The sequence below is a fragment of the Ischnura elegans genome, chromosome 4 (assembly GCF_921293095.1).
Source record: "Ischnura elegans chromosome 4, ioIscEleg1.1, whole genome shotgun sequence".
NCBI lineage: Eukaryota > Metazoa > Arthropoda > Insecta > Odonata > Coenagrionidae > Ischnura > Ischnura elegans.
The window spans coordinates 33,431,188-33,449,304 of record NC_060249.1 but is presented as its reverse complement, the minus strand read 5'-3'; the positions used below and the strand labels follow the sequence as shown (position 1 = coordinate 33,449,304).

Here is an 18,117-nt window from a genome sequence, read left to right as displayed (position 1 = left end):
AATCTGTTGATGAACGTTCAAATTTGAAGTTAAATATTCCTTTTATTATACATGCGGACAAGAGATTCGTGAAAGAATTCAGCAAAATTTTGTTGACAGCAGCGAAAGACGAGGAATGACACTAACATAAGGAATACAGACTGGAAAGCAGATAATTGAGTAATTCTTTCGTGATTGTTCCTCCACAGACGATGCTAAAACATCAAATATTAGTAAGACTTAAGAAGAAAGACGCACTGGGTGCAAATTTTGGTGCATTTTGGGGTGGGAGAGGCGAATGGGGAGGGGAAGCGAGCGGCCTTCGCCCAAAATCCATTTAGTCACAGCTGTCGGACGATACCGGAATGGAAGCGCATATCCAAAGTTCGCACACTTTTATAGCCACTCAAGAGGCCTTTTCATAGACCGTAGGCTCCTTTCCTACGCTCTCGGCTCTTAAAATATTTCATGACTTCTCTTGAAGCTGGTGACATCGATTTGTTTAACGCCCACGAGGCGCCAAATAAGGGAAAATTCGTCTCACTACGCATCCTTTTTTACCTTTTACTATCTTCCGATTTATATTATACATGGGTATTAGAGTAGAATGTAAAAACTGAATTTTAATAAAGAAATCGTTTCATCTCCTCCAAAAAAAGCCGAAAGTTCGAGTTATGAAAAGTTAGTCGCATCAACCATATAACTAGCGTATTACACGGGCGTAAACCAGTAATGCGGTGATTGCCTCATATTAAAAACCTATATTTGTGACACGCGCAAATGTGCTTGAAAGAGCATAATTTAAATTGCAATGAAATGACTCGACACCTTGAGGCGATCACACTACTTGATATTTGCTTATAAGTATAAAATTACAAAAAATCGGCAGAGACTACTGAAAAGTTACAACTTAGATTGAACTTACATGATATCCATTTGCAATTTTACCACTGCGTCCACTTCAGGCAAGTTGCTGCGGCAGCGCATTTAGCCAGCATATCCTTTGAATGTTTATTAATGCAGCGTTAATAATTCCATGCAATTATACATGATTTTACCAGGGACAAATGAAATATTTATCATTCACATACCTTGACTGTCAATATTAATGAATACATGGAACGAATATCCGTCCACGCGATTTCATAGTGCGATATCTTTTCCACATTCGAATACGAAAACCTAATAACACTTTCAAAATATATCTTATCAAGTGAAAATAAAGGCACGTAAGGCACATAAAACAATGAAGATAAGCCTTTAAAAAATGAATGTGGAAAACTTTTCCGAACAAGTTCAAGTCAAGAATAGTATCGCCCGCTACACCAGTAGTTCCTGAAAAGATCGACTGAGGACGTTTCCGCATGGCCTCACGACATGAATTTTGATTGGCCGATGGAATTGTGAACGTCGTCGTAAAAATTGAAGATCGTTAATGACTGATATATCAAAACATGAACGAGGCAGAAGATAATTTCATCAAGTTATTATTTCCCGAAGGATTGTCAGGTCTGTACATAATATTACTTTTAAACTTATTATACAAATCTGCCTCCTCTTGTAGTTTGAGTGAGAAATTTCTGCCTTATTTTATCATGCTAAGAGGTGGAAATTCTGTTTGGTGTTTGTCCTTATACGGCTAATTTTGGTTTTCAGATGAGAAGAGGAATGATGTTGACTTCGTGGCTTATTTGGCTAAATTGGGTTCACTTGGAGTGGAAAACTTAGGTGAGTGGAAATTAGTCTAGTTATGGCCTGACGTGATAAAGTGGAATAACTCCTAGCCGGTTTAACTTGGACGTGGTTACTCTCACCTCATGCTTAAATTTCAGTGAAAGAACCCGACAGATTGAGTGAAGAGAAATCTGCTGTACTAGAACAAACTCAAGAGTTGGCGTTTACAAACTATAAAACTTTTATTCAAACAGCCGAGTGTTCGAGGGAGATTTTTCAGAAGGTCTGTTGTTATCTATAGCTCATATCCTGCCGTTAAAATCTCTGTTGTTGTACCATTTTTCATGTACTATTTTGCTGATTTGTAATTTTCGACAGTTCAACAAGAGTGAAATGCATCTGGAGTCCCTCCTACAGAAACTTCCTGTATTTTCTAAGAAATGCCAAGAGTTCAGTAAAAAATCTACGGAAATTAGTGCACATCGCCATTTGAACTCTCTCACCCTATCGCGTAATACTCAGTTACTCGAAATATTGGAGCTACCTCAATTGATGAACACTTGTATTCAAAATGGTAACTATGAGGAGGCCTTGGAGCTTGCAGCCTATGTTAGGCGACTTGAAAAGAAGCATCATGATATTCCAATTATTGAGGTAATGTATGTTGCAAGTATGCTAATCTATATCACATAATTTTAAGTATACTGGGACTAGCCACGGTGATAACTTTCAGGGGATTCACCGGCAATGCACTAATTGTGCGAAAACTATATTACATAACTAACCCACACACGGTCCCAGGAGTTATGGCCACTCCACCCAGGTTTTTCATATCAATTTTTTTTTGTTTTTAATTGGTTCAATAGCTTTTTTAACCTTAGATGTCCTAAATTGTTCAATTTCATTTGTTGTTAAGAATAAAAATGAATTTTTTGACTCCAAAATGCATTAAAAAATGGGTATATACTTTTTTTAATTTACATGAGAGAACGCTTCTCTCCAGGGGGGGTATTCCATACTCCCCGCACCCAGGTCATGATCCCCATCAAAATTGATGCTCAATCTGCCCCTTGTTATGTTATATTCATTTTTTTACCCTCCCTTTCTGTGTTATAGTTAACTACTTAGCATTTTTATTTTTGGTGTCATGAAAGTAGTCAGATTTACATTTTTATCCAATTTTCTCCATTCCGCCTTGTGAACCTAAATACTATCCTCATCCTGAAAGTATTCAATTTGGCTTTACATAGAGGGTACTCTTTTGGAAGTCAATGATGTCCTGCTGCAGGAGTCAGTTTCCTGTAATATTGCTTATTGATGTCACAAAATTGCGAAATCTATGTGGAAGTATTCATCTCATTCCAGAACATTGTTAAAGACGTTCAAGTGGCCTGGCAGACTATGTTACAACAGTTGCTGGCTCAGCTTCGAACTGATTTGCAACTGCCTCAGTGTCTGCAAGTTGTCACATATTTGTACCGTATGGACGTATTCACTGAGGCTGAACTTCGCCTGAAATTTCTTCAAGCCCGAGACACTTGGCTTCAGAGTCTGTTGAAGTCTATAAAGAAGGATCCCGGTAATTATTTTTTTGTGGTTTATGTTTTAATGTTTGTATACTGTAAGACAACCCACAAGTTTTCCAATTTCAATATAGATTATGGGCTATACTTTCTGTACAAAACAACCCCTCTCTCAATGCACCCCAACTTGTATCACATAATAATAAATCCATGCTTTTAAATTATTATTTCTTGAATAGTGGTGCCCTTACTGGTTTCATACAGTCAGTGCATATGGTGGCGATACAGATGCAACCATTTTTGAGCTCCCTGTTTGCCCTATGCAGATATAGATTCTATTGTCTGGTATGGAAGTCTGAAAATTGGTACTTCAGAGACAGACTAGGCGTATGAGATGACCCCTGACTTTTGAGGCTATTTTCATGGGTTAAAAAGTCATTTTATACATAAAAATATACAGTGAATTATTCTTTACTTGTGAAATATTATTCAGGTGAATACTCAGGTTTTGGGATATATATATGGGCACTTAAGCATGATCTGGATATTGGGATACCTTTACTTGTGTACATTTGGAAAATTTCTATATTTCCCCCTTATCCTCTTATCATCAGAATCCCCACACATTAGTATCTTGATCAACGATCACACAATAGGAAGTATGTTGGTATTTTTCCGAAATTTTTAAAGAATATTCAAACGCTCACCTGAAAGAAAAGAATTAGATACTTCTAACCAGTTTTTGGCCTCTAATTTATCTATTATTCAAACTAAATGTTCACGTACATTATATGCATAGGAAAAGAAGCAATTTATCGTCTCATTTAGAATCGACTTTCTATTTATACATTAGAATATTATAGGCATTTAAGCTATCAACAAACAGGATTGGTCTTTTATGTCAAGCCAATGCTTCACTTATTTGAGGAAAACTGTCATTAATTTTAGTCATATGCAAATGTCAGTGAAAAAGAGGTGGTTATCCTTCTGTTAAAATCCTTTAATTCATCTTTCAGAAAACAAAAAATAAATTAGATATGCTTTTATTTAATTTGCATGGGAAACCAATAAATCGCATCATGTACTAAATAGGTACATACGTAGTCAATACTGTACATAGAGCATTTCTTTATATGATGCTCTCTATTATGTACGTTTTTTGTTTCACGCTACTTACACTTCCCCTGAGAGTTTTCCTCGTTCTAAATTTTGGGCTAAGAATATTCTTATGCCATTGTATAAACTCAATAAACAAAGTGAAGCATGCATGAAGCTGTAAAGGAAGACTTGTTTTATCCCAGCCACATTCTGAATTTGCGAATGGGTTCATCTGAAAGCCATTGGACAAAGTAGCTGGTGTCCTTACCTTCCCTCTCCCACCTCCTTCATTGTCTGCACTCTTCATGCTTTCATCCAGGCTTATGAAATTCAGTATTCTGTGGTGATGATATCAAAGAAGATCAAACCAATAAGTTGAATAATTAAACGGTGTAGACAATTTCAAGGTGTATTGTGTGTGTTTCAATGCTAAATTTTTCTACTCAAGGTAATATACCTTGTCAAAAAATCTATTATACGGATCTATGAACTGAAAAACTGACTTTGGCACCCTTTAAAACCCATGGTTCCACACTTTGACTGTCATGGTGGCCCAACGATTTACTCTATGACTTTTGACCACCGTTGTGACCCTCGGAGGTCAAAAAAATCAACAATACGTATCTATGAACTGGCTAACCAACTTTGGCACCCTTTAAAACCTATGGTTTGACACGTTGGTTGTAATGATGGCCCGACGTTTAACTCTATGACCTTTGACCACCATTGTGACCCTCGGAGGTCAATTAGTGAATAATATGGGTATTTGGACTGTACCAATGACTTGGGCACCCCATAAAACCCATGGATCGACACCTCTGTTGGTATGCTATTCTTTTTGCCACCCTTGTGACCTTGACGGTGATCTTACAGGGTCAACGGTTGAATTTTTGTAAATAAAAGTGTTATTTTCGGGTTTCTCGTGTCCGAAAACCTAAGAATTGACATCTTGGTCAATGAAATTCTGACTTTTTTCTAGCTCAATTTTTTTAACATTGAAACCCCATAGGGCAAATTCAAATTTTTGGTTTGGACCCGCATTGTGAGGTCAAAATTGTAAAATTTTGCTTACTCTCAACAAAACTTAGGACCTTTCCCCATAAATATGCCAATTTTCATGAATATTGCTCGATGAAAAGTTACTAAAATTACAGGTCAAAAATGACACATGACCCTTGGGACAGTCTGTATATACATTGTGTGAGATGTCACCAGGTTTCAACTCTAGATACATGGAATATATGTATTCACATCGCTCACAAAGCAGAATTTCAGATCAAGTATATTTACCTTAATTTTCACCTTGTGATCATTTCCCTGCTTACTTGGTGAAAATGAGGCTAATTATCATATTTTTCCTCAGCTAATCAGCACCTGACCAAAACCATTGAGTTGACACGAATACACTTGTTCAGTATTGTGACTCAATATAAAGCTATATTTAGTGACGAAGAGCCAAGTCTTTCATCCTCCAAGTATAATTCCATCAATGAAAGTGCAATATTTTACAGCTGGATCACAGAAAAGGTTAGAATTTTGCCCATTAAATAAGATTTGTCTGACAATTTTTATCTATTAGTGCCTGGTCAATTCATGGCTTATATTTTATGATTTTTTTCCAGATCAGTCAGTTTTTAAAAACTTTGGAAGATGACTTGACAAGAGGCGTTGGCAACTCTCTTGATTCAATAATTGGACAGTGCATGTATTTTGGGCTATCATTTAGTAGAATTGGTGCTGATTTTAGAAGTTTGATGGCCCCAATTTTCATCAGAATAATTTCCCAGAATTTTGAGCAAGCAGTCAAAAAATGTACGAAAACTTTTGAAAGCGATCTTGAAAAATTTTCTCTGGTGAAGTCTCAAGCAAAGATGTATGCCAGTGTGTCAGCCACACAGCCTGCCAAACAGGTATGAATGTAAATTAAGTCTTATATACATAAGTTATAATGGAATAATTCAGGAATTAATTCAATCGGTTACCTTTAATTTTTATTAACCCAAGTGTTATGTGATTTTAATTGAGAAATGGTAGGCCATAATAATATTGTCAATGATGTATGTATGTAATTATATTTTTTTACTTTATGTATTGTCTTAGTTCAGTTCTCAGGGTGTGATTAAGTGAGCTATTCTTTTATGTCTCTTTAAAAGTACATGGTTAGTTAAAAGCCTGCTACAATCAGGAGAAGATTAAGGTAGTTGTTTAGGGGGAATGCCCATTACTTTCAATGTTGCCTTGGTGGTATGCAACACCTCTGAGCAATAATGTCAATGACATCTGATATGCACAGAAAAGTGGCTTTTTGATATTATTCAATTATCTTTGAATTTTTTTGTCAATTTGGTGAAATAAAAAGTTTCATTAGAGAACCACCAAGTATACTCTCTTTTTAACACATTCAGCACCACTTCGGTGTAATGACCGAAACATGTACTTCGTCTCCATGCCGGTTCGGTCATTATGACTGAAGAATGAGCCTTTCTTTTGGCCACTCATAGTACCGTGTCGGTCATAGCTACTTCAGCCAGGGCCAGATTTACCGTAAGGCAAAATAGGCACGTGCATAAGGGCGTCGCAGTCCAAGGGGCACCTTCTGTTAGGCAACCGGCAATGATTTATACTGGAGGTGCCTCGAAGGGCACCGCCATCAACAGGCTTATTATGTTGGTTCCGTCTGCGTGCAGGTGCCCTCTTTGCTACGGCTTTAATTGTGCTAAATTAGGATTATACCTGAACTTGAACTGCGATGCCGCAATTAATGAGGTTGTCGAAAAGAAGAGGAGAAGGAAACTTTTGAAGTTTAGCTCTTGCTGTGCTTGAGGCAGGCCCCATTATGTCTTCATTTATGTTTTTAATCTGCACTTTAATTTCTCTAGAAGAATATTTCTCAAGGAAAATATGCAGTTGGCCGTATGTGTATTTTAGAGGCTTTGTTCAATTGAAAATAGTTCGCACCGCTGCTCTTGGTGCATTTTAAAATTTGTTAAGTTGTACTATATTTCGTGCTACCGCAGTTTATTCAGTTACAGCAGTATGTAATGTTTTTATTTTTGAAGTTACTCTTCTTTTTTGTTGCATGAATTAAGGCTAGACATTATTTTTGGAAAGGGTATTTAGAAAGGGTTTCAGTTGCACAAAAGTTAAACTGTTTTATATAGTTTTACTCCAAGCTGTTTTTAAAAATTGAATTGTCTATGTTTTCACTGCGTAAACATTCAAGCATGAACTTATGCTGTCAGCTGTATGTCTTGTTTATTCCTTTTTTCCGAACCTTACCTCATGCAAGTGGCTATACCTTATTTGTAAAATTGGGGAGTGGGGGGCTCAGTAGAGAGGTGCCTATAGCAGAACTTTGGGTAAATCCGGACCCTACTTCGGCGACGTATATTTGACGTGAAAGACGCGGCACGCGTAGCTGAATGCTCATGAAAACTGAAAAGGAGAGGATTCAAGTATTAAAGCGAAAGAAAAAAGAAAAACACGTCGGCGCAATGGGCGAATTTGTCTCAATGTCCACGGCAGGGAATGTGTTAATTTTTCCTGAAATTATTGGCGGTGACCGCCCAACCCCCTCAATCCGTTACTGGATAGATCTTAAAGTGAAATCTAGCTTTCTCAGCTGTGTCATGTGTATTCACATGATGTATTTTTATAATCTTGATTATTAATTTGGGTTTAGTTACTAATTATAATATGTATTTAAATAATAATATGCCTTTATGGCCATCTATTTGTCTTTTGCTTATGGCATTTGTCTTTTGCTTATAGCATTTATAGTTTGAATAATTTCTTAGCATTGTAAATGTTCTTGAATTGTAAGCAGGTCCATGATGCAAGTCTTCCCTGGTTTTTTCTCTAGGAGCAACCTCCTCATAGTCTACTTGAGTTTTATCCATTAGCAGAATACTGCAATGGAATACTAACAGCATTCAATGATCTACGTGTTTGTGCTCCTCTTGCTGTGGCCCAAAATGTAACAAACAACTTGCAGGAGTCTTTGACCCATGTCAGCAAGATAATTCTTGCTGTGTATCGGCGGAAGCAGCAAGCATTCTCGGAAAGTGAAAGAGAGAGATTTGTGGCTATGTGCTCATGCTATGCTGATGATCTTATTCCTCACATTCAGCATTGTCTCCATCTTCTCTTTCCTCCAGTAAGCATTTCTCTTCACCTTGGAGTTCCAGTCCAACAAGTCCACAAAGAGGTATGAAGTAATTTTACTCTTTTTGTACTAAGTGTCAAACTTCTACTACAATTTTAATCATTGCCTGAAATAGTTAAATTGGGATAAATTGAGATTTTTTTATTTATTTTAGTAGTTTGGCGTTGGCATTGGACATTGGATAAATATGTCAAGTCAATACACGTAAATATCCTACACTCCAGTTCATGGCATTTGTAGTGAATTTTATGTCTTGTAGTCCTTTCAGTTTAGGCATCTCAGTGGTGCCTTTGAGTTTCAATAGAGAATTGTCCTAATTCCCTGCTCCCAGTACTTACTTCAAACGATTGCTTTATAAAATAGATAATAAGAAAGATAATTAGCCTGCCAAATATTTTTCTCTGATATCTCGTCCAGCAAGAAGGTTTATGAATTTTCATCATATTCATCTGCACTGTGGATAGTATGTTTTGATGCATCTGAGGGAAGCCACAGAGCCTATAATTATTTCAAATCGTCAAGCTCTGCCATGGATGGTGTACAGCAAAAGTCAGAATGCCTGAAAGCTGTCTTAGGTGTATGGAGCGTGTATAGAAATAAAGCCCTGTTCGCTAAAACTTAAATTGGTATAACTTAAATTATTACCAGCTGGACCAATTTTGATTCTATATACTTCATTAAGATTATGTGAGCATCAGATTTTAAAATTAAGACAATGGATTTCCATTTGTTTTGTCCCTCATGTAAACAAAATCAAAGCAAATAGAGATATGAGCTTTTTCATAATAACATGGAAAGGTCTTCATAAAACTTAGTACAGTGAAACCTCGATATAACGACACCCCACGGTGCACTAATAAACACTCGCTATAGCGAATTGTCGCTTTACCGGAGGTGGAGCAAATAATAGCCAATATACCTGTTGCGAACAGATATACAGGAACATGAGTGGTGCGGCGACAGATAAACATCTATCCGATAAACGTAAGCATTAATCCAGACGAAAGGCGATGTTTTTTTGCATCACTAAATTTCCTTACTCAAATAACGACTAACTATTCAAACAATTTATAAGCGCCGCACTGAATAAAAATCATGCAAAGCATTGTTTCGTCATCATTATATTTATCGAACGACAGTTTGCCACATAAATTTGAGACTGAGCACTCCATTAACTTCATTTCTAACAGATCGCTAGCAATTACAGAGGTTAAGGAGTCTTCATGAAAGTCTTCCGGCGGTAAAACCCTCGCTATGGCGAGAGCCAACACCGAAAGGGTCTCGTAAAAACGAATTCTTTAACACGCTTATTATAGGGTCAATTGACGGTGCATCAGCTATCTCTCGTAATAGCAGGGGTGTCGCTATAGCCCATACTCGCTTTAACGAGGTTCCACTGTACGTAATTTATATCATTCTTGGGGTGATAGTCACCAGCATTTCTCATTTTTCACATTGACCATAAATTATGAATATAACTACATGTGCATGAACACGTGTTCAGGTTTGTCACAGAGATGTATGTTTATGTTCATTATTGGTAAATGGATTGATTAGCATGAATAAATGATTTCTCTTATTCATTGACATCATATAAATGTAATTTTATTACACATGTTGTAGTATAGAGTGTGATTACCTATTTCATTTCTAAATTCAGAGTCAGTGCATGTGTCATTTATCCATTCTTACATTTATATTTGGGCATTGGCTGAATTTATTACATTTCTCAACTTTTGTACGGTAAGGTTTTTTCCAATGGGTGCCTTTATAAGTCGTATGTATATTCAATGAGGTATTTCACTTAATTCTTTCCAAAAATTCATAAATTTATAATGTACCATTCCCGCCACACATTTTTAATTCAAGTGTTTTAAGCTTGGTGATTATCAATGTATATTTGTACCAAAGTAAGGAAAAATAGATCTGGTGGCCTTTTCCTATTAAGTAAAGTTTACATTGCAGTTAAGAAATAATTATGTATAAAATGTTCATTGTTAATTTCATTTTTTCATCCATATATTTTTAGAATCATATATAGCTTATTTTGATTAGTTTATTAGATCTTTCATTCTTTTTGAGTATTTATTCACAGTTTATTCTTTGTGCTGAATATTATTGGAAACAAAATATTTAAAATATATATGTCTTAATATCTTCTTTAAGGATAAGATGTCTTTTTTTCAACTATTCATTTGTTCTTCTTAGGAACTGGCAACATTGGATGCTTCATCTATAATTGATGCAATTAGCCACCTTTTACCAGTGAAGATGGCACCTACAACTGGCCTTCAATCCTTGCTTGCCGAGTTGGCTATAACAGCTGAGATTAGAAGTACTGATGAAGATACTGCTTCTGTCACTGTGGATATTAGTGCAGAGCAATCAGTTGCAGAAAATTTTGGTGATGTGCAAGAAACTGATGGTTTATGTGGTTCTGGAAACATACACGAACAAGCAAATTCCTCAAAGAAAAGTTCCGACACTGATGGAAGGTGATGTGATAGTTGGGGGCTGCCTCCCAAGAAGCATGATATTTTTACAATGCATTTCTTGTTTACAGTGAGTCATCTGGAAGATCCTCAATGCTCCTCGCTGTGTTTGGCTCAGTTGTTATTGTGTTTGGCTCAGTTGTTAATGTGGTTTCATCATCGTTGTTCATTTCTGATGACAATAAAGTGTCCTCAGCTGGACTAGTATCTTCAGAAATTGTGTTTTCCACTTTGCTGAACTCACTTTCATCTTGTGTTTCTCCATCTGTGTTGGTATCTATCAAACTTTTACTGTTGTCAAATGAAGATGCTGTATCCTCTCCTCTGTCTGATAATCTTTTTCCTCTGGTACTGGCCCTCTGCTTATTAGTTCTTCCCTGTTGCTCACCTTCCCCAATTAATTCACCGGATACTCTGCTTCCTCTTATACTTGTCCTCTGTTTATTTGTTTGCTTCTGTTGTCCACCTTCCCCAATGAATTCACCGGATGCTCTGCTTCCTCTCATACTGGTCCTCTTTTCATTTGCTTGCTCCTGTTGTCCACCTTCCCCAATGAATTCACCGGATGCTCTGCTTCTTCTCATACTGGTCCTCTGTTTATCTGTGTGCTCTTGTTGCTCACCTTCTCCTGTGAATTCACCAGATATCCTTTCTTCTGCTGCACTGGTCCTCAGGTCAATTATTTGTAACTCTTCCTCATCTTCCCCTATTTCTTCATGGTATTTCTCCAAACATTCATTAGTTATAGCTTCAAAGTCTACGATTGTGTTGACCACTTCACTGTCCCTTTCAACTAGGGGTTTTATTTTTTCCCTTATGTCTGATATTTCCATGGGAACAGGAATTGGAGGTAATAATGTAGGATCAAAACTAGTTACGTGGTCACTATGCCATACTGGTATGATTCCCTTCTTAACCTGAGAATCATCTTCCTCACCTTCTTCTACATCACCAACTGAGGCAAGAGCGGGATCTTTGGAAAGAACATACTCTCCATGGATCATGCAGTCCACTGGTGGGTCAAAAACGTAGCATCCTGGACCTAAAGGCTGGAATTTAAATATTTATCCCAAAGGTCACACTGGCATTCATAATTAATTGCCTCAATAAAATTTATTCTAAACTAGTAAATTAAATGAATGCACTAATACTCATTACATCCTGTTTGAGATGAAAATAATAATACATATTCCCAGTAATCATTTATGTTTTTTAGAATAGAAAGGAAAATTAGAGAATCCAAAATTTGTATTATCTCACTTTCCTTCTTTTTGAATTCTTAAAAGTTGCCTTTACTAATAATACTTACTATTGAAGTTGACAATAATTGGTCAACAAAGTAATAAAGGCCACTTGGTGACAATTTGTCTCGAAAGAGTAAAAATTGTGTAGCTTGCTTTGTCTTCCAAAATTTTATTTTCATTGTGGAAGGCATCAACATGCAAAAAAATAGAGATGGACGAACTAATGGACAGGAAATTATACCCATACCATTAACTCCTTAGAGGAATATTGAATTGTCATTATTCCCAATCATGTACCTTGTAATAGCCATGAAAGTTCTGAAAATGAAGTGCCCCATACAGGTACTACCCAAAATGTAATCGAGGCTTTGGAAAGATGTTTGAGGGAATTTAGGGAAGAAACAGATTGTACTAATTTCTTTCAGATATCGAAATGAAATTCATTCCTTCTTTCATTCAAAGTATCAATTGGCAATTGCAAGCATTAAATGTCCATCTACATTTTTCAGAATATCATCATCACTTATTTTATTAATACATAGATGTACATTGTAAAAAAGTTCATTATGTATAGTATTACATAAGCAAGTGCCAAATATTGTTACTGCCTTTGTGAGAAGGGACAAAATTGGGAAGGAAATAGTGGCAATAGAAGTTATCTGCATTTAGCTACCACCAGAGTTTGTATATGTTTGCCCACCCTGCACCAAAACTAAGAAATTAAATATTTTTCCAGGAAATACTGGAAAACAGAATAAAGAGAGCAGTTTATGTAACTATCAGAATTATATATCTGCAGTTTTGCATAGTGAGAAATCCTTCCATCACCCAGTTCATTTGCCCATCAAAACATTTTTATAGTTTGAAATTAAAAAAGAATACTAATCCTTGGTAAAGACCCCATAGATATTTATTATAAATTTTCTTGCTGGAAAGGAATATCAGTTGGAACTGATCAAATTGATGCAGGATTCTTGGGTAATATAGGGAGCGTTTTTAGGTTTTGGAAGATTTATATTCTGTTTTTATCTGAATATAGTCCCCCTCTTTTCCCAAAAATACCTGTAGTTAAAGTAAAGGGAACTAGATTCCTTTGCATTTTTGTATTTTTTTCCGATTATTGAAGCGTCAAAATTAGGGGAAGGGACTATGTTGAGAAATAAGGGATATGAAAGGGCTTAATTTTATGCAAATTATTGCATTTTTTACCATTTAACATTTTTAACATTTTGTTTACCACAGATTTATGTAGTGATGGGTCAGAAATGTGGGAAGGCTGAAGCTTTGCCTGTTATGAAGTTTAATGGCTGAAATGAAACCCTACGTGAAGATCTGGTATCTGAAGGAGGAACGATTTGGGTAATTCCTTCTTGTGAGAGCAAAAAGCCACATGTAGATGGTGGCATTAATTTTGAGGAATACCGTTCCTCATCCTCGAGAGAGGAGAAATTTTTGGTGAATATCATCACCATGAATGGGCCAAAGTTTAAAATTGTTTGGTAGGTACTATGTGCCGATGTATTAAATGAAAAGAGTCAAATTATTACCTTACCACGTTTTTTTAAGTTATGTGGCTATTCCTAGCTTAAAACTTCAAACTATTGAGTAGAATTTGATGTGTGTTGCACAAATTAAACATTTATCACAAGATATGATGCACTAAAATGGAATAGCACTTAAAATGATATTAACCCTTTCCTGCCGACACCTACTGTTGGAAAATGTTTTCCTTGCTACGAGTAGTATAAGAATATTTGAAACCTCTCTAGTTCTTGGGCTCTATTTTGGGGTGGACTTACACTGGTATGTATTTCTGTCCCTCAGATTTGGGACCCAACTCAATGGAGCACCCGTCCCTTACCACAGCCACTGGTCTAGACCCTGTAACCCTATTCTAGCATAAATCCACAGCCAACTTATTGCTTTGCCAGTGTTTTTTTCAACCAAATATTGCATTTGATTTTTCATAATTTACTTCTCTAAAAGAATTACGAACATTTTTTCAGCATTGTGGAATTTTAAATAGATTTCTAACATTAAGAACGACAAAATTCAGTGAAGATTAAGTACTGAGTCCAGAAGTATGTTAATTTTAATGCTAAAATTTCGTTTAAAAATTGCTTACACAGAACAAAATGAAGAATTTATTTCAAAGTATGAAATAATTGTAGTATGCAACAAAATGTATCATTGAAAAAACTATTGACATTATAATCACTTCCCAACAGATTCTTACAGTGAGGATGATCATAAATGAGTGGAAGGGTCAGCCTTAATTGTCACGGAGTGGCCTTAAGGTCTCGCTAAGTTGGGTTTCAGGCCTGGCCTGAATGCATCCGACAATTGCTACCTTGGTGGTCACTACCCTTCTCACGTGTTTGCTAAAGCTGACGTCTGGTTGTTTGCGTTAAAAAATCCACGAAAGCTGTACCCAACGGTAGGTCTTCTGCATAAGGAAAAGCCTTTCGGCTCCACCCAACATTCGGCCCTAAAAGGGTTACATAAGTCTTTTCCCTACCTTTTCGAACCAGCAATATGTTTAGTGTTACATATATAACTTCCCAAAGATTCGGTCCCAATCAGCACAATTCATCATAAGAAGGCCATGTTCTACTGGTTTTGTGATTAGGTACTAGACAAACTCCCATAGGATGAGTGATGTATGCCATTAGTAAAAGTGAAAATCAATGCAACAAAAATTCATGGCTATATAAAAGTAAACCTTTCTTTGCCATGAACTTCAACATGTGCTAATTGATGCAGAACTCTCAAATATTGTAGGAAATAGAAAATTTACAGACTCTACTAACTGGTAAAATTTTGTACCACTAGCCATTTAATTATGAACTCTTTGAATGTGGCCCTATTATGTAAATTGCTATCCTGAGGCAGTTACTTATTTTTATATTTTTTTAAAATAACCTGATAATGGTAATACAGATATGTAACTGCCGTATAAATTATTTTGCATGAAAATCCTCATAATTTCTTATTGTTATCAATGGGTAATATTTACCATATCTTTTTCCCATGTTCCATAAAAACGATTCTTGGGTTGTAACAATTGCCCTGGTCCCTCTCTAATTCCATTCATCCATATTCCTATGAACTTAGTTCCAGTGGCTTTGTAAAGGTAAGTACCAAGACCATGTCGTAAATTCTCTTTCCATGTACCCTCGTAGATATCTCCATTTGGATAAATGTAGACTCCATATCCATGTTTCATATCTGACTGCCAATCCCCTGAAAGGAATCATGAATGTGATGAATTTTGTACTCGATAGCATAGACATTCTATGGATTTATATTGGGTTGGTGGAGAACTGGATGCATTCCTGCAATAGGGTAGTTTACTTCATCAAAGAAAATGAAAGGCATTGATTGTGATTCGTTACCCACCATTAGTCCCTTATTAGTCCCTCACCCATCCCATACGATGCCACTCTACAGGTTGTCACAGAGACCTAGTTTCTATACTAGTAGATAGGAGTTTTACATCGTCTGAGACTACCAATGCATGATTGAGGCACAGAGCTTAGGGAAACATCTCTTAATAATCACCTGTTAAAACTGCCTATGGTTGGAAAGTTTCCTTCGTTTGATAGGGTATAATCATTATTTAAGCCAAGTGCTACCTGCTAGCAGCCTGCATCACAGTGGCGCACATATCCTTGCCCCAAGGTCACCTCACACAGTGGCAGCGGGAACCAGAATGACGTCACACGGGCTTTTCCCAGCATTCATACTTAGCCGTCACGTTTTCGCGCGCTTGAAATTTTTCACTTTCCATTTAATCGCAAAAAAAAGATGTCATCATTTAAAAATCTAAAAGGGTGAAATGCATACTCCAGGAGTAATAATCTTTCGATTTAGGCATTAACAAAATAATAGTAAACCACCCTATTGCATCATCTGGTATTGTCACGCAAGTGAAAATAAGTACATGAGTGGCTCCAATGGCCTTTTTGCATAATAGGTAAGTGGTCTACAGTGGGCCTAAGGTAGCCAAAATACCTAGATTTTGCATCATGCTGTAAAAATGAAGGTCATGTCACGTCTTACAGATCTTTATGAATGGCCTCAATGGCTATGCACAGAGTAAGAATGGGAAAGAGTGATTCTCACCTTCTGTGCAGTCAGCCAAGATTTTCAAGGAAAACTGTGCTCATTTATACAGAAAAGAAATTCAAATGTTTGGATTGAAGCATGGAGTTTAACCATAGAATTTAGGACTCAAAAAAGGAGATTTATCAGATTACAAATAGAATCTTAGAGCTTTCATGTTAAAAAATTTCATATTGCTAGGAGCCCTCAAGTTCGCCTCCCTAGACTTAATCTTAATAAACAATCATTCAAAAAATTTCCATCTTGCATCATTTTCTCAGAAGTTATTCATATTTTACAATTGTGTGATTGCCATTATTCAAAGCCCTCTCCCTTCCTTGCTCATTTCGCACCCCTGTATAGGCATGCTAGACAGTTAATGGATATGCTGTATCTGCTCCTATTTGTGAAAATCAGATGCATTATAATATGAAGGCACCTCTTAGTGTCCACTTCCATTCTCAAATGGCAAAAAATTTCAATTTTGGCTACTTTGCACTCATGTTTAGTGCTCATTATATACTCACTCTGTGGTGACATGGCTATTTAGAGTCCATGGCCACTGCATTTGACCTGCCGCTGAGGAGTGTCATACCTCCTCATTTTCCCAAACAAAGTCGATTGACTGTCCACAAACTTTTTGAAATGGTAAAGCAAAACTGAAATCATTAATGCCATGCTTAACGACACTTATACTTATATGTGTAATTTCCATTGATCTCTTTGTGAAGGAAAAATTTTTAACCAGAAGTGGAAATGTATTGAATTGGCTCCAAATCACTATGATCATTATCGTCTTAGGAGCTTATTGAGAATGAACTATAATTTGGAAATACGTTTTGAACAAGGGGTTATAGTTGCAGAAATGAGAATGTGATACGCAGTCAAACTCTTACTGAAAGAGAGACTCCATATATTACTGGCTTTTGTTTCATAATCTGCTACTGGTGACGTGGTTGCATTAAGTCTGTAGATAGGTGGAGGGTGGGAGTTCCAACGGTTCAAATCAGTCTGTAAAATTTTAGAGAGGAATAGACTTGTGCAAGCACCAATGAAGTGACCTGATCTGCAATTAACCACACCCCCAAGAAATGTGTGACAATGTCTATAGAAAGTAATATGTTAGCTGAATTTGTATTGCTACCCATGCTATAAAAATCTGCAGCTTAAACAGATCATCCTCTTAATTAAGGCAAATAACAATTATACCTTCATATTTTGATCCATCCGGGTAGTAGAATACACCTTTTCCATCCTTCAGATTTTTATACCAGTCTCCACCATATCGTGCACCATTCCTAAAAACGTAGAGCCCTTTGCCATGCCTCTTACCGTATTTATATGAGCCCTGATAGAGGTCCTTATTGGGTAGTATTGCCCTTCCCTGGCCATCTCGTTCATTAAATTCATTACGTTCACCTTCATACGCCTTGAATGAAATAAATTGTAAAAATTAAAGAACATTAAGAATATTCACTTCCCCTCCATACACTATCATGACCCTTCTCTTTAATTCACAAGTATTATTTACCCCAATTTTACTATCATCTTCTCCGTGCTCCTCATCAATGACGTCTTCCTCATCCATTCTGTCCGTAAGTGAAATGGAAGTCGGTACGCTGTCCTTTTTCAAATTCGAGTCCTCCGAACAACTTTTGAAATTCGCGGGCTAAATCTGAAGTGTGTCATAACATATCTCTTGGCAACACAAATTCATCATTCTACCTTAATCCTTCCCGTGTTTTTAGAAGAAAATTATTTTGAAATTGTAGCCAATTTACTTGTTAAGCGAAATTAAGTATTTTCTGCATTAATTTTTATACTTAATATGAGAATGA

General features: G+C 36.5%; 2 protein-coding genes across 2 annotated transcripts; one reads left to right on the top strand and one right to left on the bottom strand.

The window, feature by feature from the left end:
* The first annotated feature begins 1,377 nt into the window (after positions 1 to 1,377).
* Positions 1,378 to 11,148, top strand: LOC124157251 (conserved oligomeric Golgi complex subunit 8). The gene is made up of 9 exons (XM_046531822.1): positions 1,378 to 1,488; positions 1,636 to 1,707; positions 1,812 to 1,936; positions 2,032 to 2,307; positions 3,019 to 3,232; positions 5,638 to 5,801; positions 5,897 to 6,184; positions 8,137 to 8,481; positions 10,648 to 11,148. Exons 1-9 carry the CDS (start codon positions 1,434 to 1,436, stop codon positions 10,936 to 10,938), a joined length of 1,830 nt encoding a protein of 609 aa, XP_046387778.1. The 5' UTR covers positions 1,378 to 1,433; the 3' UTR covers positions 10,939 to 11,148.
* On the bottom strand, positions 10,997 to 18,104 carry LOC124157252 (radial spoke head 10 homolog B). Its single transcript, XM_046531823.1, has 4 exons — positions 17,811 to 18,104; positions 17,489 to 17,708; positions 15,192 to 15,418; positions 10,997 to 11,980 (listed from the first exon to the last, which is right to left on the bottom strand). Exons 1-4 carry the CDS (start codon positions 17,865 to 17,867, stop codon positions 10,997 to 10,999), a joined length of 1,488 nt encoding a protein of 495 aa, XP_046387779.1. The 5' UTR covers positions 17,868 to 18,104.
* Positions 18,105 to 18,117: the final 13 nt, after the last annotated feature.

Excerpts from the sequence above, each read along its gene's own strand:
- LOC124157251 (XM_046531822.1), top strand. The coding sequence starts at position 1,434 with ATGAACGAGGCAGAAGATAATTTCATCAAGTTATTATTTCCCGAAGGA. Across the intron at positions 1,489-1,635 it reads ATTTCCCGAAGGATTGTCAG|ATGAGAAGAGGAATGATGTT; the intron begins GTCTGTACATAA and ends TTTGGTTTTCAG. Across the intron at positions 5,802-5,896 it reads ACAGCTGGATCACAGAAAAG|ATCAGTCAGTTTTTAAAAAC; the intron begins GTTAGAATTTTG and ends ATTTTTTTCCAG.
- LOC124157252 (XM_046531823.1), bottom strand. The coding sequence starts at position 17,867 with ATGGATGAGGAAGACGTCATTGATGAGGAGCACGGAGAAGATGATAGT. Across the intron at positions 17,709-17,810 it reads AAGATGATAGTAAAATTGGG|GCGTATGAAGGTGAACGTAA; the intron begins GTAAATAATACT and ends ATTTCATTCAAG. Across the intron at positions 15,419-17,488 it reads GGATGGATCAAAATATGAAG|GGGATTGGCAGTCAGATATG; the intron begins GTATAATTGTTA and ends GATTCCTTTCAG.